Genomic DNA, 25,595 nt, shown 5'->3' on the forward strand with positions numbered 1-25,595 from the left:
CCCTCCCTTTTTCATTGAAGCTGACACAGTCCAGAAGAAAAGCACCATGGGATGCATCAAACACCACCGTCATCCTCCAATATACCCCAAAGAAAACAATACCCGCTTCCCCTCGTCTTCTCATCTCTTATCCTTCCCTCTCCAGCCCCATGAGGATTTGATTTCTCACTTTAAAAGAAAGGACAATACCCGCTTCCCCTCGTCTTCTCATCTCTTATCCTTCCCTCTCCAGCCCCATGAGGATTTGATTTCTCACTTTAAAAGAAAGGAGGGGCTGAGGAGAAGGTAATTAGTTAAAAAAAAAAAAAAAGACAAAAGTATAAAATGGCAGTTGGAATATCCCCCCGTGAGACCAAAATGTGTTCATTTGCAGTGCAGAACTTTCTGTCCTCTGTTGCCCTCTCTCTATCATTTTTAATTGTCTTCTCTCTCTACACTATCTTGACTCTCAAAGTCATCGAGCTGGAGGTTTGGTCTTTTTACATTCCATCGTCACAGAGGAGGGGTCATCTTGTTCGACCTGCACACCATCTTCATTAAATTAAAATCATAATTAATTAATTTTGTCTCTCTCATCCTGCTCCTCCTCTTTTTCCTCTCTTCATCATCAGACATAGGCAGATTCGCTGGACTGTGTGCGTCCGAGGTTGGGCGGCTGAGACAGGTGCGCCATGTCCTTCTTCCTGATCTCACAGATAGACTTCCTGCGGGCCTGGACACCCCTGATGGCGGCCTTTATCTTGCGCCAGCCCAGATGGTTGAGCTCGGCGAGGTTGAGTACTACGCAGATGCCACTCACTGCAAACATGAACACCAGGAAAACTGTTTTTTCCGTGGGGCGGGACACGTAGCACTCCACCTCCTTCAGACACGGGTACCGGTCACATTCGAAAATCCCAGGCACACTAAAGCCGTAAAGGAAGTATTGGCCCGCCAAGAAGCCAATCTCCAGTGCATTTCTGAACACCACCTGAATGATGTAAAAGCGGGAGATCCCTTCTTGCCGGCGAACCTTAGAGCTCTTCCCGTGGGTGAGGCCCCGAGGGGCGTTGGGAATCTCCTTCACCTCCAGACAGTCGGCTTCTTCCTTCCCTCCTCCACCATCACCGCCATGTTGAACTAGAATGCCATTAATGTTGCGAAGCTTTCGCGCCCCATCCCGTCCACCGTAGTCCCTCTCCATTATGGGATAGAGAAAGGAGTAGCGCCGGTCTTTCTGCTTGGCCGACTGGTGGACGGAGTAGGTGATGAAGCAGAGGCTAGGCGTGCACACCAGTATGATCTGGAAGACCCAGTAGCGGATGTGAGAAATGGGGAATGCCTTGTCGTAGCAGGCCTGGTTGCAGCCTGGCTGCAGAGTGTTACAGATGAACATAGTCTGCTCATCCTCGTACACTGTCTCCCCCACAATTGCCACGATCAAGATACGGAAGATCACCACTACTGTTAGCAGGATCCTAGAAGAGAAAGAGATAGAAAAAGGGGTCAATAGTCAGAAATGCAGTGATTTACTTTCAGGAAGGAGGAGCTATCCTTCCCAGCAGAGGTTCTACAGATGTGCTGAGTGTGAGAGAACAGTGTTAGAAAGCAGGAAAGATGAATAACAGAGCTCTAAGCGGTATGTGTGGAGAAAACCAGGCACTGCTCATCACCTGTCCAATACAGTTTCAACAGTGAAGCATGGTGGTGGCAGCATCATGCTGTGGGGGTGTTTTTCAACTGCAGGGACAGGACGACTGGTTGCAATCGAGGGAAAGATGAATGCGGCCAAGTACAGGGATATCCTGGACAAAAACCTTTTCCAGAGTGCTCTGGACCTCAGACTGGGCCGAAGGTTTACCTTCCAACAAGACAATGACCCTAAGCACACCGCTAAAATAACGAAGGAGTGGCTTCACAACAACTCCGTGGCTGTTCTTGAATGGCCCAGCCAGAGCCCTGACTTAAACCCAATTGAGCATCTCTGGAGAGACCTGAAAATGGCTGTCCACCAACGTTTACCATCCAACCTGACAGAACTGGAGAGGATCTGCAAGGAGGAATGGCAGAGGATACCCAAATCCAGATGTGAAAAACTTGTTGCATCTTTCCCAAAACGACTCATGGCTGTATTAGATCAAAAGGGTGCTTCTACTAAATACTGAGCAAAGGGTCTGAATACTTATGACCATGTGATATTTCAGTTTTTCTTTTTTAATAAATTTGCAAAAATTTCTACATTTCTGTTTTTTTCTGTCAAGATGGGGTGCTGAGTGTACATTACTGAGAAATAAAATGAACTTTTTTGATTTTTGGAAAATGGCTACAATGAAACAAAGAGTGAAAAACTTAAAGGGGTCTGAATACTTTCCGTACCCACTGTAAATTTTTTGTATCAAATTTAACTTTGATGATTTTGACCAATAGCAAGCTGTCTTGATAATGCAGACCTCTGGGGGAGCAAAGAGCGTTCTAAATGGAGGAAGCTATTGTAGCTCATTACAACAATGGACAGAACAATAGTTTGCAGACAATTTTGAGACAGAAGTTGATGGTGTGTCCCATTAGCAACCAAGCTAACAATCTTGCTAATTTACAGTTAACGCTCGTAAACTGACAGCAAGCTAGCCGGTTTCTGGCCATTTCCCCCCCTTCAATAACTCTTTGAAATTATGCTGGCTACAGTCGCCTACTGAGAGCAAACTGGCAACAGGGAGTAAAAGTACCGTACAGAGTAAATAGAGAGCTATTGTGACTGAGCTTGTGTGACTGAGCTTGTTGTAGCATGTTAGCCTTGTGAGCATTCGCCTATTTTGCAAACCCGCATATGGATTTCACTAGAACACTTACCATGTATGAGCGGGCCTAAATAATAAGTGTATTTGCAACGTGACAAATAATTTACTTTCAGCAATTTTTATGCATCAAACCTTTCAAACATCTGAGTAATTATGATAACGGTAGCCTAGCCCAACTGTAGAGAGTGTATGGAGGGAAAAGTGTGAGAAAGCAGAAAAGATAAATAAAAATAGGTAAGAGAGCTGGTAAAGGATGAATGTAAATGTACAGAGGCAAGATTTTCAATCTAGTATTTTGTAAAAGCAACTTTGAAAATAGTAAAAAAGTGTTAACTGGACCATATTCTCCATGTTTTTGCGTCTAAGTAATTAATGGAGAGTGGACTGTAGGCAAGAGTAAAAAAATAAATAAAAGGAAGGAAGGAAGGAACACTTGCCTTTAAAATGTACATAAAAGGGCAAGTGGAATTAGATCCTGGAGAAATCTGATGAAGGATGCATAAATAAATTTAAAAAGGCAGAATCAAGGGTGAGAGGAGGGATTATAAAGTTAATAAATTCAAAGCAGGGAGCTTCAGGAAGGACTTTGAACTCCTTAATCAGAAAAGAGAAGTGAGAGAACAGGCACAGAGGCAGGGACAGGAGAAAAAAGCTGTACTAATGATGGAGAAGGATATTGTGTCTCTGTTAAGTAGCTCTTCCTCCTGATGAGAAACAGAGAAGAAGAATGCTCTAAATCTAATTTAACAGCCAGAGTAAACACTTCAGAAGAAGGGCAGTTATGAGTGGAGCCTCAAGGTCGTCAGTGCTCATAACTCACAGCCTGTAATCTGTGATGTATCATGTGATTCAAGACGCAGTTTGTTTTCTAAGGGTGTTGTTTACAGGTAAAAAGATGTGAGATGACACATCTTGTCTAATTTTGGTGTCTTCTGCATCATTTGGCCCAGTTACCATGGCAATCTCAGATTAGACTCGCTTAAATTGAACCTGTGATTAGTTTCTGCACACATCCAAACACACACACGATCATTCAGAGAAATCTTTCAGTTGTTGACTTTGTTTTAAACAATACAGGTTCTCTCTCTCCGCTTTCACTGCCCTAGCAACAGATGAGACTGAGGTGAACCTTGTTTGCAGATTAGGTGCTATTTCTGTGTGGGGTGTGGTGAGACGGGTGAGGCTGAGAGATAATTGTTGCTGAAATTGGTTTCACTTCAATTCACTCTGCATGTGTGCGTGTTATTGTGTGTAAGCATATGCTTAGAAGTGCTGACTTGGCCTCATCTGCACACTTTGTGTGTGTCTCTTTGCTTCATGATGTTACACACACACACACACACACACACACACGGTAGACGAACTACAGGTTTCTATTCCTCCTCCCTGTTCTGTTTGCTATTTTTGCCAACATCTCTCTCTTTGTTCTTTTCTTACTTTATTCATCCCTCATTTATTTTTTAGATCTCAGAGCGAGCAAGCACTTTAGATAGCAGGCTTTTTGCAGTCTATGCGAGCCTGTTGGCTGTCTCCCACTATAATCTGTGACTAAACAAAGTCTGGAACAAGGATACAGACTGCAGACAGGTCTGGACATTGCTGTTAATCTGTTGATTGATTGCTGCCTTGTATTTCAGTCCCACAGATATGAGGGAGTTCAAACTGAGTTCTGCATACTGTAAAATCAACTCTCACTAATCACCCACATTTATATTAAGGAGGATCCCATAAATAAGGGTATGATAATTTTTATTTATTACTTCATATGAACCCAGAGTACACACATTACAGTAGCCCATCAAAACCTGACCTCGTTACATTTATCATGGATTTATGGGGGGGGTTGTGCATACAAGTCAATAGATGGTGACATATAAAAATGGCTTTGGAGGCAGTGCTGATGGGAAGTACAGCATGTTGCAAGAAGTGCAATTAATTCCTGAGAAAATGTCAATGTGCATAACACAGAGAATTTCAATTTAAAGAGATAAAGCCTCACAACAAACATACTGTAAATGGCTTTCAGACTTTAATGGGAAATCATTACTAACCAATATTACATGTGTCATTTTGTCAAGTCACTCAGGTATGTGCCTATTCAGGACCTTGTCACATTTCAGGAACATTTTCTACACAGCTCAATGGCTTTGGAGGCAGTGCTGATGGGATGTAATGCTCTAAATGTGAATAAACGCACTTTTGTGTTTAATAGGACATTGTGTATGAAGTGCAAACAAAACACAAGAGACTAGGAGGCGACACTTTAAATGCTGCCCCTTGAGCAAAGAAATAATTTCGAAGGGGTAGATTGATGCTAAAGTGAGAACCATGCTATGTTGCAGTATTCAAAACACCTTCTTCATTACACATAACTTCTTACATTTCCTAATGTCATGTGACAGATGCCAGATATTACAAGAGCATTGCAGCCATAATGGTCCAGTCATGTTAGAACAGTGAACCTCTGTAACAAATACAGTATGTGTAAAAACAGAACGTTGTACTGTAAAAGATAAACCAACATCATTACAAATTACAAGTCTGAAAGGGAATGTAGTTGTTGGCAACATTGCCACATAAGGGAAGACGTTGCAGCATTGGCTTATTTAGTTTAATGGTGTATTTAATTATGTCAGTAGATTTAGGGCTGCATAAAGAGTATAATGGAAAACACTGATGGCAAAATATGATTTAGCAATCTAAAAACTAACACTCACACTTCTTGCAAGACTGATCAACACAGAGATATTTCTCATACACTTTCTCTGACAGCAATCGACAGCTTTCCATTTAAAATCCTACCTTAACCTCAATCCTCCATTTCACCTGCAACTCTCTCTCAAGATAAGTCCGGATATATTAGATAAAATCATCGAGAGGCAGCAGCTGTCGCTTGAATTTACCTCAGGCCAATCTGCTGCATTTCATAGGATGAGGACTATTTGTGCACAATCAGTATAGATTTATCAACCTCAATTAGAAGAGCTGCTTATCTGGAAGCCATTGTGACTGGACACTGGATCCAGCGGGAGGCCCATGCCACTGCACCTTAGACGTTGCCAGATAATCATTAGATGGCATTTGGCTGTGTGAAGGGTAATCTACCAATCGCACAGTGGCTTTACCAGTCTTGTGTGGCGCAGATGTGGAGTCGAAGGGCAGAGTTAATCCTTTCCAGAGTCTGACGGTGTGTGGTTCACATGTATCTGTCATCAAAACGGCAGGTCATCAGGGATGACCTCCAAAATGAAAAATAAAAAGACTTATTGCCAATCCACCCACCTGTGATCAGCTGGCATGTGGAGGGGGAGAGAAGGGGGGAGAGAGGAAAAAATAATGTAAAAAAAAATGAAAATGCTTTTGCCCTTGTACTGACTCCATTAAGGAGCTTAGTGAGCAGAGAATTCACAATGCCAGAGTGAGTTAGTGCACAACACACAAACGTATTCTGTATGGCCACACACATGCACTCTCGCACACATGTCCATGCAACACAACACCACCCAGACAGTGAGTGGAGACTGTTCAACACAAACTGAGTGCTGAAAGAAGATGTCAAGAAGATGTCAAATTCCTGTTTAAGATGAATTAGTTCCAGACAGGGATAAAAAGATTATAAAGTCACCAAAAAACCAAGTGTGGCTCAGACATCTTCTCCTTAAATTAAAAGAGAAACCTGCCAGTGCTGGGACACGGTACAGAGATAGAGCGGGGTAGTAAGGAAAACCAGCAATGGAGGAAAATCTCATCATAGAGAATAAATTATATAATAGCTTCCACACGCAAACCTACTGCTGTAATCTGTGACTGGGCCAAGGGAGGATTCTTGCATTAGGTTTTTTTTTTGTTAATGCCATCAAATAGCTTTAGATTATCGTACACCACACAGCAACCCCCACCTGTTTTTTTCTCTCTTCTCAAAAGCATCTTTCTTTCTTTCTGTCTTTCTTTCATTTGCACTCACAGGCCTCCTGCTGTGCCCTCTCTCTCTCTCTCTATGTGACCCGCCTCTCTCTGTCAGGAATAATCTCCAGACTGTTCGCAGAGGAAGTGTTCGTAGAGGCATTTTCCAGCTGAAACGTGAAACACGGTACCAAACTCCATCTAATGCACTCTCTCATTGTCTCTGCACACTCATACTCTTGTGGAAATGCTGCACACTCACCAAATTGTGGTCATTAACACTACATTTCTGTTACTGTTTCTTGTTCTTTCATTCATTGGCTGAATACTTTGGGGTTTTGGACTGTTGGTTAGACAAAACAAGCAATTTGAAGATGTCTACATGAGCTCTCAGATTTTTGATAATAATAACGAAAATAATCATCAGTTCAGCCCTATGTTGTAGACATATGCCCCAAACATACACATGGCAGACGTATTAGCACATATCTCAACACTCACAGCCTCTGTTCCAGTGTTTGTTGTTCCCTTTGACTAATATGTTGCCTGTGTTACCACACAGGCGGTGGTGATTATGCAAAAATATTATGCCAACTCCAACTCCAAAAGCGCCTCTTCTCCACCAGCAATCATGTGTCCCCGCACTGATGGTGGATATCTTAAACTGATATATTTTAATATTGAAAGCTCTCATTATGGACATGCACTTAATTGAATTGAAAAATGTGTACAGTAATGTGAAAAATAATCATAGTTTCTACATCTGATAGGAGAAATCTAGTCCCATCTGCCCTCTCCATATGCATGCACACACATGTACATGTGTTTGGACACACAGAAGTACACACACACAAACACACACAATGCTGTTGCTCTCCCGGTGATCTGCATTATTCAACTTTCAGAGAAATTGAAACGCCATTCCCAGTGCATCTCCTTTGATATTATTGAAGCTCTCTCCTTTCTGTTTTAATGAAACCTTCAACACCGTTTACATGGCAATGGGAGAGGATGAGAATGTAATAAGAGGTGAGGAAGGGAGTTGTGCGTAGCTCGGTGGGTAGAGCTGGAGTTTTTGGGGTTAGTGAGGCAAAGCATATGAAAATATGTACACGCATGTTGATGTGAGACAGTATTGTTAAGATGGAGATAGATTAGAAAAGCACAACATTCAGGAATTGTGAATGAAGGAGATAACAGAAGAAGAAAATAAACCAGGAGAAGAAAGCTAAAATGCGGGAGGATAATGAAGAAGAGAAGGCAAAGGGCTGGAAATAATTAGCAAGGGCTCGATAAGGAGCCTAAGGTTTTGGGGAGAAAGGAAGATGTGGTGGCGGAGATAAAAAAGAAAAGGGAGGAGGAAGAGCGGCCCATCCCTCTCTCCCTTCAGTCTCCCCTCCACTCAGCTTCCCTCTGCTAGTTACCACGGCAACAGGCGAGGGGCAGAAAACGAAGGGAGATGAAGAGGGAGCGAAAGTGTGCCGAGTAGAAGCTAAGTCAACTAAAGAACAGCATGTTTCTGCTGAGGAGGGGAGCAGATTTGTTGCACCAGTTAGAGCGTGGCTTCGGTGCCTCGGAGAGCTTGACGCTAGTTTACTTTACGCAAAAGCCTGAAGAAGAATTCACTTACGCAACAAATTATGCCAGCAAGGCAAACCAAATCATGCTACTGTGTAGAAGTTGCTTTGAAGCTAATTCAGTGAGGAAAACCAGAACATATTGGCCTCCTTTTAGACAAAAGAAACTCTGCTGTTGTTCACAAGCCGTCAAGAAGAAAAGATGTTGAAAATAGGTTGTTTTATTAATGGGACACAGAAACCATTTTCAAATATGGAGTCTCAAAGTTTAATTTGTGGTTCTAACAAAATAGCTAAAATGTGTGTTTGTGAAATGTTGAATTTTAGTTTTTGGGATGGAACCGTGATGGATAACTAGTAAAAAGAGCTGCTCTTCCCTCCGTCCCGGCCTTCAGAGTCTGTTAGCTGCTCTCGACTGTGATGTAAACAAATCCAATGTTATGGCTGATCTGCTAATCCTTTTCAGAGCCTCACCTTTAGCCTCCATCAATACCTGTTTCCTCACTGTTGAGCTCTGCCTTTTCTCTGCACCGCTCCCTTCCCCGCTTTCTTCGCCTCCATACCTGCTGCAACTTTGTTTCTACAATAACCTGCATCTCTCTTTATTTTACCCATCAGTTCTTGTCTCTGACATATTCACCATTCAGCCTCATGTCTTGTGTGTTTCACAACCTCTGATCTATATATTGCTCACTCAGCCTGATAATCAGACTGTATTCCCATTTACTTCAAGTCAGAAGTCCCTGACCAGGCTAGCATCTCACTGTGGTTAAACACAAAATGCAATTTCATGAATTTCTTGACCTCTTCTCAAAGGTCAGGACATCTAACCCTGCAAGCACAGCACAATGGGAGCGTGATGGCAATGTGAGCAAGACATGCTATGTACTGTAAAATGTGCAGCAAATGCTAATGTTGTGCAATTAAGCAGGATAGCCACAGTGACTGTCAAAAATTTCTCTCTCTCAAACTGACTTCAATTATTTGACCTATCGCCAGAGAAAAGACGAAATTGACAAAGACAGTTGATCTTCCAGGTGAGTAATATTACTTGAAGTAGCCTATAATCTTTTAGCTCCTGACTTTGATTATACTAGTATCATATCCTGATAACAGTAAACGTCTAGCTAGATAGCATGTGAAGAAAATAATGAATAAAAGAAGAATAAAATCATGATGTATATTCGACCCATGTTTACATTTTCGTGCACGGCAATCGCTCTGATACAATGTGTGTGTGTGTTTCTTTTCTTTCTTTGTTTTCTATGTACGTTTACATTTGTTTTTCTGTCCCTGTTTTGAACCATCCCCCAGACAGGAGTTAAATCAATCTGCTTGATGCATAGTTGAGATTTGAGTGGAGGCTGCATCAGCAACCGTTACCCACAACACCCGTCTCTTTGTAGGTTCGCAGAGATGTATACATGTATCTTCAGAGAAGCATAATTCCAGCTTTAGAGAGGAGGTTCATATGTGGTGGTTTTGTTGTGGAGGTTCAGATGTGGTTTTTCACATGACTAATCTTTCTTTCACAATCTTCTCCTAACAGTAGGCAACTTTAGTTGTGGTGTAGATTTAGTAAGCTAAACCTAACTAAACCTTAACTTGTTTCTCTCACAGTCATCATACATTAGTATCAGTGCCTTCATGCATTGGAAGGCACAGACAAAAAAATTTCATTCAGCCAGTACAGGGGCCAGATTTGACAAATTGACCTTTTTGTTGTTTAGGGCTCTTATTTTATACCCAAAAATGTGTCAAATACAACCTACCAGCAGCTCTGATAAATCTAATCCTGTCGCATCAAATATGAACGGAACTTGTCATACTCTCTCAATTCAATTCAAATGAGCTTTATTGGCATGAATGTGTAACAACAACATTGCCAAAGCATCATAAGAACAATCAACCCCATACATTTCATTAAACAAGTAATTAAAGCGTAAAGTAATCAAAGCGTATGTGTGTTTGTGTTAAAAAAATGAAGAAATATTGAAAATTAAAATAAAATAAATAAATAAAACAGTAAGCGTGTGTGTGTTAAAAAAATAAAAATATATTAAAAAATCAAAATAAAATAAATAAATGAAACCGTAACATGTGTGTGTGTGAGTATATATTAATAGACACAATTTTTTTTAAATGATTCATTGATTAAGAAAAAATAATAAAATTTAATAAATAAATAAATAAATAAAATCAGTGTCAAATGTAAAAACAAAACAATTACTAAAATATCAAACAATCAAAATAATAATAATTTGAAAATCTGTACAATTATTTGTTCCACTGGTTGTCCTCACTTCATGGCATGAGGAGACATATTTTGCAGCCATTATTTCACATTTGGGCATTTCTCCCAGTAAATATGGGAGTTTCTGTGTGTCTGATATGAATTCGAATTCGGGGTATATTTGGGAAATTATGTGAAAGTGTTTTTGTCTTAGTGTTTTATATTTGGGGCATGAGGCTAGAAAGTGCAGGTCTGTCTCTACCTGTCCCCTGTCACACTGGGAGCAGAATCTCTCCTCTTGTGGTAGCCAGCTCTGTCTGTGGCGACCCTTTTCTATGGCCAGGCTGTGTTCACTCAGTCTGTATGTTATCAACATTTTTCTTAGTTTGGGACATTTTATTGTACTCAGTAATTTGCCAGTCTCTCTCTCTCTCTCTCTCTCTCTCTCTCTCTCTCTCTCTCTCTCTCCTTTGCCAAGGTTTATCAATAGCTCTTAGTTCATAGCGGGTCAGCTGGCACCAAGCTGTATCCAACCTCACACGGAAGCCCTCGGAGAGAAAGGCGCGCACACACACACACACACACCCAGAAGGGACATTCCGGTGCTTCAGGCCAGTGACAGAAGGAGTGAGGGGGCTGCACTCTCCCCCGCTGGCAACCCACCTCCTGACATACACACATATGCACGCACTGACACACATTACCGCACTCAAATGCTAAGACTGTATACAGTGTGTGCTCTTATTCTCTAAGGACACCTCTCAATGCACACGTGCACACACGTATTTTAATCAGAGACCCACGCGCTCTTCCAGCTGTTGCGGGGCGTCACAAAGCCGATTGTGTCTGACATTAACGGGTGTTGGTTCCGTCCTCTCAGGAGAAGATGAAGATGAATTTCTATCATACCAGCCTGAAATAATGGTTTTACCATTGCCTAGCCTGGGAGCTTCTGATCGGCAAACACGTGGTTTCAGAGATGCTCAGGTTTAGTTTGGTTCAGTTCAGGTGAATCGGTGACAGCATGCAGGGTGGCTCATCAGGATGAATAGTGAATGAATGAATGAGACAGAGGTTGCACTGGTTAGTGGACCTGGGTCTCTCACATCAAAAGAAACGCGTCTTATCCACTGCGCCATCACCTCCCGTTTCCATTTTATAATTAATAATGATTAATTCTGTACTTTTAACTCATATATTTATTTGACAGTCCTGCTCACGGGTTACTTTTCAGATGAAAATGTTTATTAAAAACATGTGATAAGCTTAGATAAATGTCTAGTTGGGCCCCCTTGTCATGCTTCAGATGTCTATCATTTGCAGGGGCATAGGACTGGGAAGGTGGCCTATGTACAGGGAGCAGAAGTTTGTGCTCTGCCCCTAATCAGCTCTTAGCAGTTACGCCATTTCATTGACTCACAACTTCATAGATTTATGTCTTGTCCCTTTGGAAGGGGCCTGGGAAACACTGGACTCAACTTCAATGGTACATACAGTAAAGCAGTTAAACTTAGCTCCACATTGACCATCTACAACAGTGAAATGTTACTTGTGCATTGGTGCAACAGTATTAATAATCTAATAATGTAATATATAATATCAGTAATATGTAATATCAGTCACAGGGGCCAATTTTCTGAAGAAACAAGGACTTTTACCTTTGATACTTTAAGTATGCTGAAAGCTCATACTACATTTATACTGTGACTTAAGAACAGATTTTAAATGCAGCACTTTTACTTGTAATGGAGTATTTTTACATTGTGGGCAAGGCAAACGATCTTTTAGCATTACTATTTTATTATTTACCTTACAAAGATATGTTTCCTTACAATACTGTGAATATAAGTGTTGTGAGTTTAGTTTGGGGTTATGTTTGAGTTGTATTTTTTCCCTGTGTGTTTCTGGTTTTTGCCATTGTTTCATGTGTCTTTCTATTTGCCTCTGTTTCTGTTGTTCCTTGTCCCTAGTTATTTATGTCTCTTCTTAGTCCTGCATTTTAGTTCTTTAGTCCAGTGCCTTAGTTTTTAGTTATGTCTTTAGTTCATGTTAGTTTTTCCTGGTCCGTGTACTTCTATGTTTTATTATTTTGGTCTGTGTCTTAGTCCTTAGTCTTATGTCTCCATGTTTTAGTGTAGTCCTGTCTCCTGTTTGGTCCGGTCTTACTTCCTGTTTTATTCTGTAATCTTCTGTGCCTGGTGTTCATGTCTAGCTTTGTTCCTGTTGTTGATTACCTGATGTCTTTCAGCTGTGCTTCCCTCCCTGCTCGTTTGCCTGTGTATAGGCTATATTGTCCTCAGTTGTGTTCAGTGTTTGTGAAGTCCTTGTCTGTGCTGAGTGTTCTGTCCTGTCCCTGCGTTTTTTGGATTATTTTCTGGATTGTACCTGTTCTTGAACTCTTCCCTTTGGATTATGTTTTGTTTGGAGTTACCTTTTGTTTGTACATTCGCCGCTGTGCTCCGAGTGTAAGCCTGCTGAGTTTTTGTTTTAATAAATCTTTATTTTTACTGCAAACACCTTGCCTACAGACTGCATTTGGGTCCACACCTCAGTTCTCCACTTCTGCACTCAGCTGCCCATGACAATAAGTACACAAACATAGAGGCTTAAAGCCCTCTATTCATCTTCTTCATACACTGTGTTATACTGGACAGTTTATTTCTGTTGAAATGGCAAGGTGGTTGGTGACAGCCCTCTATTTATTATGGTATAGTCTCTGTGTGTAATCCTGGGTTTGTAAGCTGCTGAAATGGAAATCTAATAATAGCATATTCTAATACTGTTCACGTATCTATCCATCTCCCCCTCTCTATAGAGAGAGAGAGAGATATGATGTAAACCTATTAGATTTTTCCCCATCACTCTGACTAATGACTATAAAAGGATATTTTTTGATTGATCAGGAGAGAGGTTAAGGATATACCATTTCCAGCACTTATGTACCAGCGCAGGTACATAAGTACACTGTATGCAAGAGTCTTCAATGACAATAACTGTGGCAGTTACCTTGGCAACAGACTGGGTGCTCAAGTAAGACTAATATAGCAGCAGAGATATTAAAAATAGACTTTCTAAAATCTACTCTGAGCGATCATTCAGAACAGATCAATGGCAGGAATGAAAAGAAGTGACATGAGTGGTCACCATGGCAACAGACCAACCTGTGCGGAGCATTGGTTTCTGGGTAGGTTGTGTGGTTGTGATGGAGTGGTGAGGCATGAGCAGGAGAAAGAGCAGCAGGAGAGAGGAAGAGAGCGAAAGCGTGGGCGGGAAACGAGGGAGGGAGGGGGGTCAGCGGAGGGAAATACAGAAAGCGAGGGAGAGTGCGAGAGGGAAATGATGGGCGTAATCCGGATTAAAACGGTGGGTTTTGGACAATCCCGAGTTAGGGCCGTTGCGTCAGTGCCAACTCCCCACCCACCGCTCCTCTACCGTGCCAAGCCCCAACTCAAATCATCCGCTCTGGCACATGCAGGGAGCCTCCATGACACACAAGCAGGCAGCAACGTGCAAGAAACATCCCAAACACACTCAGTCAAGAAAAAATTCTTTTAGTTATACAGTGTTTCTCACCTACCACAGTGGTTCCAATGGAAAACACTACGAAATACGAATGACATGTGGTTATATTGTGTGGAATTTAACTAAGCACATTTACTCAAGTAGTGGACTTAAATGCAATTCTGAGGTACTTTACTTGAGTATTTGAATGTTATGCTACTTAAAACTTCTACCCCACTACATTAGCCAATATTGTACTTTTTAATCCACATTTATTTCACAACTTTGCAGAGTCATATTATTAATACAAAATAAAAATCAACTAATACATTAAGATGTATTACTATGGATAACGGTACACTGCACTATACAAAGTATTTGAAATAAGCCCCACCTTTACCAGCTGCAACAGTAGTGATGCTTAACATCTGAAATGGACTATTCTGCATAATGAGTATTTTACTTTTGGTAAAATATTATTTTGATGCTTATAATTAAGTACTTTTACCTAAGTGAGATTTTAAATGCAGGACTTATTGTAGTATTTATACATTGTGATATCGCAGTAATTCATCCACCACTGAGAGTGGATATCGCTATGATTTATTTATGATTTAGTAGGATTAAAATTACACACTTTTCTATTTACAACTTTCAAAAGTGACAACAAACATCACGGCTCATTTTCATTCACTGCTGCTTGTTTTTGTTGCATAAGCCCATGGCTGAATTGATCTTCAGTGGTGGTCTTACATGTTTAATGTGTTTTTATTGATCTGATTAGATACATGTAGTATGATGAAATGGGATTTCACACACTGAGGTTGCAAGAACAGTCCCAACCAATGAATCAGCCACCACTCGTGATCCTGACTTGCTATAGCTATATAATCCATTTGAGTTCATTTGGGATAAAATTGAAATTAATTCTTCAATGTGGAAATAGCAGTTGGCAAAACAGTCTCACTACAAGGTCCACCAGAAGTATCTGTTCTGGAGCTTTAAACCAAGTCACACGATCTTCCTGAGCTGTAGAGTTTCCCAGTTATCTGAGCACCTTAAAGCATGCCTAAATTTGATTGAAGGTGAATTTTAAAATAATAGTAAATGCTTAAACACAGTGTAACATTAGCTAATCATAAACTACTGGTCATACCAGATCTACTCTCTGATCTCTGAGTGGTAATTGACCAATCTTGTTTGAGTGGGCTTTCATTGCATGCAGGTAAACAGTTTGTGTGCAGGGCAAAAGAGGCGGGACACATTGGTTGAAATGCAATCTCAGAAACCACCGGCTATCGTCTGACGACAGTTTTGTTTTTTCATCAATCTTGGAACCTTACCACGGGTTTTCAAGCTTTAAGCCAGGAGACAGTTAGCTTAGCACATAGACTGAAACCGTGGCGTAAGAACGACATGTTGAGGCTTCATGGGATGTTATGTACCTGACTATTTTTTAGCCAAGTTAACTTGACAAAACCACACACCACCCTGTTTACAGTCTGTAGTGCTAAGCTAAGCTAATGCTCTCCTTGTTCCATCGTCCTATTTAACGGACAGATATAACTCTCTGCAAAATGTGGAACTATTTCTTGAATAGTATTTTTATGTGAAGCTCTATCTGTGCTATTCACCATCTATCTGATGTGAGAAGAATGCAGCATAATAATATGACACTGATGTCTGTTTGGGAGGTAGTTTGGTCCAGTTAACAGCAGCCAACAGTTTGAATCCTGCTGCTGTCATTCTACAGGTTGTGAAGGCTAAATCTATCTGTTTCACATTACAGCACCGTCTACTGAGAAGCTTTTTTATAAGTGGCTCAGAGAGTGGTGTGAATGTAGCATATTGGGCATACTGAGTCAAACACACTCCCTGCAGCTTGACTTCACAGCTTAATTGAAGAATCTGCAAATATGATTGTGTGTGTATGTGTATGTGTGTGTGTATGTGTGGATGGTGAGGTGTGAATGCATTGTCACACTATCTGGTTGCTCATATGCAAAGACGACGACTGTGACAGCACGTCTATGTGTATGTTTCCGCCTCTGAGTAATGAATAAATATATTAACTACAGTGTAACTTTGCTTACGCACGTTTGGATATTTGGATGACCATATTTGGATGAGTGTGTGTGGTGTTTTGCAAGGTGTTACGTGTTGTTTTATTCATGGAACATAGACTGCAGTACATGCTCAAATAAATGCATGTACTGCAGTCTAAGTGACTCTTATATTCTAAGCTTGTTCATTAGAGACCCCAGTAAAGTGTGAAGAATGAGCCAGTGATGGGAGTTGGGGTGGGTGGGGATGAGGAGAGTAAATCAATGGTAGAAGAGTGATCTTGAAAAAGCAAGATAGAGTGAGATCAAGCAAGGAGGCAGAGAGAAAGAGAGAGAGCGAGAGATGCTTGGAGATGTGTAGAGCAGGTTTTATCTGCACACAAACATAATGATCAATCAAACACAACGTGAATGTCAGCTTTATGATCCTACATAGAAATGTTGTTAGTCATCTGTAATAAAAGCAAATTTTAAAAATAAGACAATGACCTCATACCCACGAGCTTACACAAATAGATCCAACTGAGAAAACTTCAAAAGCAGCAGCCTTACTTAGTACCAAACAAAGATCAAAGTTGGCTTTGTTATAATTTTATCCCTCATATTTTATGTAGTGTTATTTATTTGACTGCTCAAGATATATTTTATACCAGTGAGCACAGCCAGTTCAGCACGAGTCTTAATGACATTTCTTTAACATTACATCACGTTGCATTTATTAAGGTGACACTTTTATCTGCAAGTGCATTCCAACCATGTGGATACGGTCCAATAATTGCAAGAATCGTGCCGGTACATCAACTGCATTAAAAAAACAGCTTGAAGCACTGCATTTAGAAACAAGAGATAAAGAGTTTTTATTTTTTATGGGCCAAGGTGCAGTCTGAACAGATGAGTTTTCAGTCTGCGATGGAAGATGGAAGGGCTGATGGGGAACTCGTTCCAACCTTGTGGAGCTAGCCCCCCCACCCCCTTCACAGTGAGGGAATAGCAAGCAAATTGGTAGTTACATTAAACCACAGTCTCACTGGGTGTTTTCTTAACATGAAGTATCTGCATAATGTTAAGATGATTCAAAGATGTACATAAACACTGCTGTTAGTTAACTTAGTTAAGGTACAAATTACTTTTTGGGTTAACTTAATTCCTTAAAGGGGTGCTTTACCTATTTTACACATGGCGTTCAGTTTACTCATCCTGCTCAGCCTGAGAAAACAGTTAGTATAATGTCTTCTGTGGCAGGACAGTGACTACACTACCCCATTAAACTTTCATGGTTACACTTGATATTAAATCACCTGCTTTAATAGGATTTATAAGGACTAGCAACATTCTAATAATGCTGGCATCTAATATTTTTATAACGAATACTTCAATGACATAGCCATATTTATGCACTGGTACACCCAACAACCAGATTTACTCTGACTAGTTTGCCTCTCTTACACACAGCTCTGTCAACAAGGTATGAAAATCATCTTGCTGAGATCAATAATTCACCACATCACTGTTACTATCATGTGGTAATGCAGATGAGACCAGGTATTTGCTTTTCATGTTGCCGTGTTCAAGTATTGATTTTGTGTTAACATACTGTAGATCTTGGCAGGTTATTTTTTAATCCTCGGGTGTCAGATCTGACCAGGGGTCCTTGAAAGCGCCAGCAGGGAAGAGTTTTCAAACCCTTCACTGAAAAGTAAAGCCAACAGAATGATCATAGTGATGAAAGTGATCCAAAGTACCCAAAATAACTGAAACTACAGGCTACCTGGAAAGTTGACAACAGTTATCAGTTTAAAAATCTATGGACAAACACCTCTTGAGAAAAATGATGGCTAGTTATTTCAACCATAATTTCACATCGCAGTCATTCCAAGATCTCACGGTTAATGTTCCAGTTGATGTTTTAAAATGAAAACCATATTTCATAAATGAACATACGACTAAATGGCTGGTTCAGGTGGCTATTTGTGCAGGGTTGCTCTCCTGTGTGTGTGAGGTGATGTCCAGGTTAAACTAACCCTCCAGTTTCATTCTAACGCTGACCTGCTCTGTCCTGCAGCGAGGTGCCAACGCTAAACCTATAAACCTTACTGAGTCACCCTGCCAGAGACAGTTTCTCCCCGAGGCCCTGCAAGGTGAAATCCGTCTCAACTCTGACCCCTTCTCCTGCTCTAATTAACCAACCATTCATCCCCCCACTCTCTCTCTCTCTCTCTCCCCCTCTCTCTCTCTTCTGTATGTCCACCATGACCATGTTACTGTATTTTGTTTAAGTCCCAGATGAGTTTCTTCCATCTGCCAGTCTTTCTCTCAGTGGGCACCATGATGCACCTCACTGTGCACTATGTAGTTAAAATTAATGTAAGATTGCCATCAACACACTGCCTGAAAATGGAGGTTTGTCTTCCAACATAACGTCTGATCACCACACACACATACACACACATACACACACACTTGCAATAGGAGCTTAATTGATTAATCTATCAGCATGCAGACACCATGTCAACTCTGACCTTAGCATATGTGGACTGTTAGGATCAAGAGAGAGAGAATTAGCAGCTGAGCGCCAGAGCACGGGTGAGGGGGAAGTGGATATGAGGTATAAGCAGAAAGAAATGAGAACACAAGCTGCATAATTATGTGCAGTTGCTTTCTCTTCCCCCTCAAAGCTACAACTCCACATCTCCAGCAGTCCCTATGGAGAATGGTTGTAGCACTCTCCTGCTCTCGGGGCTCATTTCCAGGATGTTTGTATCTCTAGTAGTACAGCTAGAGCAGATCAATCCACTGTAAGCACTGACATGAATGCTAACACACAGCACCTTCAATAATAAACTTAATCTTTGGCATTTTGATTATTTTGCCAAATCCTGTTCGTAAATTGAGGTTTTATCAGCAGGTGGAAGTTGTACATTTGTTGCAAAAGTCTGAGATGCAGCACATTCATTTATTTCTCACCAGGGCTTCATAATCTTTCTATGGAACATGTGAGATCATTTCAATAACCAGTTTCTAATGGTAGTGAGGAGAAGGCTCTGACATTACAGCCGACAGCATCCCGGGGGTTATTACATGTGGAACCATGTGAAGGAAGTGTGAAAAGCAGTGACAGGGAGGGACGGAGTGAATAGATGTCAGAGGTCTTGCTCGTTCTTGTGTAAGTGCCTCTTTTTAACAACCTCTCAGGGGAATCTGCTGCGAGTGAGGCAATATCGCAACCTCTTTCTCACTTTCTTCTTTTCTGCAATATAGCCCACATTTGCTAGATAAGACTCATTCTGTACAAACAAAATCATCTATCACCTCCATGGGGGTTGTGCACGCTCCATGGGGATGTGCTAAGTAAAAGCATGATGATCTAAAGGTCATGTGACGACAGAGCTGTAACCTGTCAACAAACACATGCATGCTGAGTTGCATGTAAACGCTGCTCACTAACACATAAATACAGTACATACATCATGGCATACACACACACACACACACGCTTTCCTAGACGGATGAGCTGACGGTTCCTGAGTGACAGCACACATTTGACTTTGAGCCATGCTGAGGAGTCATGCTGAGCGAGCTGCGCTGTGTCAAGAATGAGGAGTTTCTACAGACACACACACACACACACTCTTGATCACCTCCTGTAAAGTGCACATGTGCAGAGGCATGCTGAGATACAAGCAAACTTTCAACCATCTCTTCTTCTCTAGGATTTCTACGTAGTGCTCCAAATGAACTAGCTGCGAGGACTGTATTTTAAAATGAGTGTCTAGTGCTTCAAAGCAGTTTTAGGGCCTCAGTATGCTCCAAACAAAGTGCTTGTCAGATCACATAACAGAGTTTAAAACCTCCTTTCCATCAGCAGACTTGGACAGCTCAGACATGACAGTTCAGACTTGGTCTGATAATTGAGTATCATCATCATCACTGTTTGCTGCGACTGGCCAAGTGTGAAGAGCTGTGGCAATAGGTAGATCTTGACTTCAGTCACATTCTGTGTCTACAACTGAGTGCAACACCACAAATGCTTCTGAGGAGAGAATGTTCCTGCATGTGCTCTGTTATCCATCTTTTGTACAATTCAGAGGGGAGATACAAAAAAATCATACAAAAGATTTAAAATTATTGGAGAGAAATTGGCTCTTTGCCCCAAGAAAGTGTGGCCACTCTAAACAGGTATACTTTTGCCTGTAGTCATGGTCAGGCAAAACACTGTTCAACCAAAATATGTGGGTAAAGAAAGGGACATATCATCATATTCAGTATTGTTTTTGAATGGAGACCGTCCCAGAATAAACTCTCCTACAGTGTTTCATTGTGTGTTGTTTGTAGCTTTAATGTTGTTAAGCTAAAGAGTTTCTTCAAGTCTATTTTTCTTCCACGGAGGAAATAAATTCATGACAAGTGAAAATGAGTTGAAATCCTCTCCTGACGTCTTTACTGAAGTAACAGACGGGGGACAAAATTAGCTGTAAAGCAACCAAAAATCACAGGTGTCCTAGAATATCATGAAGACGAGTTCAAAAGACATTTCAGACTGCTCCAAGAGGAGCCTGACAGAAGAGTGCGTGAGTGATTTAATGTATTCCAAGTTTCACTTTTAGAAGAAAAAAGGCTTTTAAGCAACATTATGTAAGATTTGGTGTGATTCAGCAGCAGCAGCATGATGTTGCTTGAAACTTGGGTGGCTAGCTAGCCAACAAAGCTACACAGCAACTGATGCAAGAGCACCTACAGTAACGTTACCGATGTGCAAGTGTGTTTTCTAGTAGGTTTGCTAACATCAGCTCGAGATTCATAGCTAGCCGCTACACAGGCAAACCATCAAGCAATGGGGAGTGAGAGTCATCTGGTGTATAGTTCTCATTCAGCTTTGTACATAGTAGTATAGTAATTTTTATCTGACCTACAGGTATTTAACCATGGTTCTCTTGTTGAGAAAGGTATTGCAAGAACAAATATATGGTCTGCTAATTACTATCATGGCACAAAAGTCAATGAGCTACTTACAGCTTTAATCACTCACTTAACATTCCAGTCGCTGCAACCCAGGAGCCAGTTTGTATTGCAAATGGACAGGTCTAAAGACTTTTTCAGTAAGTGTTCTGTCTTCTATCAGGGCTCCACTTTCTGTTCCATTATTGGAGATCAATATCAGGATGGTGTGAGGATGGAATTACATGTTCACCAGTCCCACTCTGACCAATGGCAGCTCACAAATGGGACTGTAGCCTGTGGGAGCGGGACCACAGGCACAGCATGAGCGATGTGTTGACAGTAGTTAGGTAGACAGTGCTTCACTACAATTTCTCCTCAGAGGCTGTGTGTACCAACAGGTGCTGGGCTCCCACAGTCCATGAGAAGGTCCTGGGGAAGTCGATTTATGCCTGCCCCTCTGCCCGTAATGGCAGGAATTAATCACAGGTAGCAGGTGAATACACAAACACACACTCATAGACAGGACCGAAACCCATCCAAGCACATGTGACATGCCTGCAATGTACACCGGAGCTCACGTTTTACACACAGTCTGAGTGTTTATGCATACACACACACACACACACACACACACACACACACACACACACACACACACACACACAACCCTAACCGTAGAAGGGAATCTCTAGAGTCGTTTGTAATCTTACACAAAACAACAAGTGTTATATTCCCCCTAATGTGTGTGTGACTCATGTATGACAAATCAACTTAGGCCTGCAGGCTGTTGTCATGGTGGGCTCATGAGAAGACACGCTGGCATCGCCTCAGGAATGGCAACCTGTCCAACGCTTTTGCCAGGAGGACGACACCTGCGCTGACCAATGAGACGTGTGAAATTGCAGCGGGGGAACCAATAGGTTTTAGGATTGAGGGAGTATTAGTGTGCGTTTATAAAAATTCATGTCAGCAGCGATGTCCCAGATTAGGTGGTTTTGAGCTGTAGAAAAGCCAGATGCAGGAAAGGCACTTTACTGTGGGAACGTCCAGGCTGTCACACAGAACCTAAAGCTAGAAAATGGTTGACTGGCCAAAAGAACTAACTGTGTTAACACGTTTTTAATGATTAATGATTAATCATTTAATGAATCTTTTATGATTGTTGTGCTTTGACTTCAATAAGACAACAGCACTAAGAGTCTACAGCCGTGCTAGCAGCTCTGTATGCACAGCGGTGGTTTGAGCTGAATGCTAATGTCACCATGCTAGCATGCTCCCAATGGCAATTCTAACATGTTGATGTTTAATCCTCAGGGGAGCATGACTCATCCATTCATCCATCCATCGTCAACCGCTTATCCTGTGTACAGTGTCGCGGGGGGAGCATGACTGTCTGTACCAAATGTCGTGGCAATCCAAGTAATATAGTTGTTGATATTTCTGTTTGGACTGAAGTGGGGGGCCAAGCGAAACCTGGAATCGTTCTCATCTCTGAATTAACTGAGTCAAGTATTTGAAAATCTGCCAATTTTCCATTGTCATTCAGCTGCTAATGCAGTTGCTACATCCTTCAGCATGTCAGCCTGAGTTCAAGTCACTCGACAGCAAGAATCCATGCTGCTTAAGTTTCCTTGAGCAAACCGTTGAATAGCTTCCTATTTGCTGAAGAGATACTGTTAATATAATTCCTGCACACATGAATATTCTTAAACAAATGGGCAACCTCAGTTTTCTCAGAAAAATACTGTATACAAATCTATAGCATCCAGATCTTTGGAAACATTTGAAAACCTACAATTCAGTGGTGTACATTATAAAATCTGAGGTATTACTGTATATTAAGTGCTTCTGGAAATGGAATCCAAATGGATTAAGGCTAAAGAAAAGCAAGTGAAACTGTTCAGGGCTGCTGGGAAACCTGCGTGTAAATTCGGATATTTGGAAAAACTTCTGGCCGGCTCCTCCCGTCATCTGAACATTTCAAATGTCTGGACAACATATATAATCTGCGCAAAGATGATCTGAGGCTTTTTGCCGCCGGGTGTCCTGGTTGCCCTGCTTAGGTCGTGACATGCAGCACCATCTCGTGACGAGACAGTCCTCTTGGCTTCCTACCAACGCCCTGCAGACCGAGGCCATGTGTCTGCTCGCTTGTCTGTGAATAACTGCTCCTCGCTGCCTTTTTTACTCCTTCTCCGTCATCTGCTTCCTGTCTCGCACATTTTGCACTCTTGACTGTCAGTCCTGCTTGTCTTCTCTCTACTTTGCAACCAAACTATTGCTTTTTCCCCCCTCGATTGCCTCAGTGGATTTCATTTTTCTTTAGTGCTTTTCTTTAACAACCCTCTCGTTCTGTGTCTTCTCTTCCTCGCTCTCACTGAGACCCCGCAGCCAGGATGACTAGTCCAGTTGATGAGCGACACTGCCACTTCCAGTGTCTCATGAATGAGTGGAAGCAAATGCTGACCAACACCAAAGGAAACAACTCTAACTAACCATTCAACCAACACAATCCTCTCAGAACGAGACTCGAAATCACTTTAGTTTCATAACTCGACATGACGAAATTCACACTCAGAGCTTTGTCGGCGGAGGACGACTCATCTTCTGCCAAAAAATAATATTTCTCCACATCATTTACTTCATAAACTGGCTGACATTTATTCACTCAATAATTCAAGAGTACCACTAGCCAGACTGAGTCAGTTGCTTCAGGGGATTGGTTTAAACTGCTAATTCATACAGTCTCTAATGAACCCATGCTGAACCTGTGGTTTTCAAAGATGTCCCAAGAAAACCCCAAACTCAGGAATACGTGCTTTAGGCCTACTAGATGTAACGTCATGTTTAATACCATCCACAGAGCTGATGTGCCTCTGTGGCTAAAACGCTCATCAATAATTGCTCATTCTGCGGCCTGACGAGAATGAGTTATTCAAGCTAAAATACAAGACGTCTCGGCATGCAGAATGATACATAAATCATAACTGCCGTGACCTTCCGACTAGTTTTTTAAGGTAGTGAAATGACTTCATACTTGACAGAGAAAGAAAGAGAAAAATAAAGAGGGAAAGGGGGGGGGGGGGTGTGGGAAAGCTCAAATGAGGCACACTCGTGTAACGCGATGGCTTCTGAAGCAGACTTGACTAGGAGGGAGACTTGGAGGGAGAATGAAGACAGCACAGAGAGGTACAGCAGAAAACTGAATGAAGGCATTGTGGACGCCTAAGGTGAGATGTCTACACACTGCTCTGGATCCTCTGATGTCCAAAGCCTTCGTGTGGGCTAAAAGCATCCCTCCTTGTTGCCTAACCCTCCAATCATGTCACTCAGAGGGATTAAAGAAGCTAAAGCCCCCCTCTCCCGGCCATCAGCCATGTTGGACCAGGAATCACTGACTGGAAGCAGGGAAGGACTCTTCTTACACGTGCACTGGTATACTTGAATACTGTGTGTATGCAGCGACATACAGTAGAAACACGCGCTGATCAAGACACATGCGCATGTGATAGAAGCGAGCAAGAACTCCTAAACTTCCCCACGTCAAAGCGTCATTCAGAAGACTCACCTTCCGATCATAGTAGAGTGCTGCTGCACGGCGGCCTCTAGGAGGCGCTCTAGGATGGTCCATTCTCCCATGTTGGGAGTCAGGAGGCATCCACTGGTCACAGGAAATCGGGTGGGGGCTTCCAAGACAGCAGGGCACCAGAGCTGGTGTTAAAGTCCCTTTTTCTGAGTCTTCAAGTCCACTTGTTGGGTTGAGATGAGGTAGGGAGTGGCTTCAGGTGGCTTTTCTGGTGTAAAAGAGTAGTCAAAAGCAACCACTGAGATGCTCAGTGGCACCTCATTGTTGCTGCTGTCATCTCCCTTTCTTCTTTTTTCGGTGTTGTACAAAAACACACACGCACGCACACACGCCCTTTAACGGCACCTGAGAAAGTTGGACTGAAGCTTCTTCTATGTGCTGGCTGCACACAAACCCACGCTGTCTCTTCCCGTGTCTTCCCACTACCCTCCTTGTTTTCCTCCTCTGGGTGCACCTGGCCCTGTTTACCTCCAGAACAGCTGGTCTGTCATATGTTCTCACACTGACACACACACACACACACACACACCCCTACTGAGCTTCAAGCAGCAGCCGTAGTTTGTGCAAACGGACTTCCATCACTCCGCCCTCACACACTGGTTCTTTGACAGCATCTTGTAGTAACTCATGTGAGCCTGAGTAACCAGGGAACTGTGTCTCTGCTCGTTCTCTGCCACTCCATCCTCTTCATTTCCTCCTCTTTCCCTCCCTGTGTCTCCTCTTGTGCTCTCCTCTCTGCCAGCTCTTTTTCTCTGTTGCTCTTCTCCCTCTCCTCTGCTTTGGTTCAAGCAGCGCTGGACTGAAGCATCGCCCTGCTCCTGCTCCGTCTCCTTTCCTCTGCTTGAAACCGTGCGAGAGTCGCTGGTTTCTCTTTGCCCTCACTGCCTCCCCCCCTCTCAGCGTTTATTTACGAGAGGCAGCTCTCCCTTCTTCTCTTCCCTTCATCTTGTTTTTTCCTTCCCACTTGGTTTCTCTCTCTGCCTTGCACCCTCCACCTGCCTCCGACTCTCTCTCTGA

At 42.1% G+C, this 25,595-nt stretch overlaps 1 protein-coding gene across 1 annotated transcript; it reads right to left on the minus strand.

The window, feature by feature from the left end:
* Nucleotides 1–25,595, minus strand: LOC119882433 (gap junction delta-2 protein). Its single transcript, XM_038692468.1, has 2 exons — nt 24,561–25,595; nt 1–1,457 (listed from the first exon to the last, which is right to left on the minus strand). Exons 1-2 carry the CDS (start codon nt 24,629–24,631, stop codon nt 608–610), a joined length of 921 nt encoding a protein of 306 aa, XP_038548396.1. The 5' UTR covers nt 24,632–25,595; the 3' UTR covers nt 1–607.

Source organism: Micropterus salmoides, unplaced genomic scaffold (assembly GCF_014851395.1).
Source record: "Micropterus salmoides isolate LMB-PRFRI ecotype aquatic unplaced genomic scaffold, ASM1485139v1 Ms_hic_scaffold_3, whole genome shotgun sequence".
Classification (NCBI taxonomy): Eukaryota; Metazoa; Chordata; class Actinopteri; order Centrarchiformes; family Centrarchidae; genus Micropterus; species Micropterus salmoides.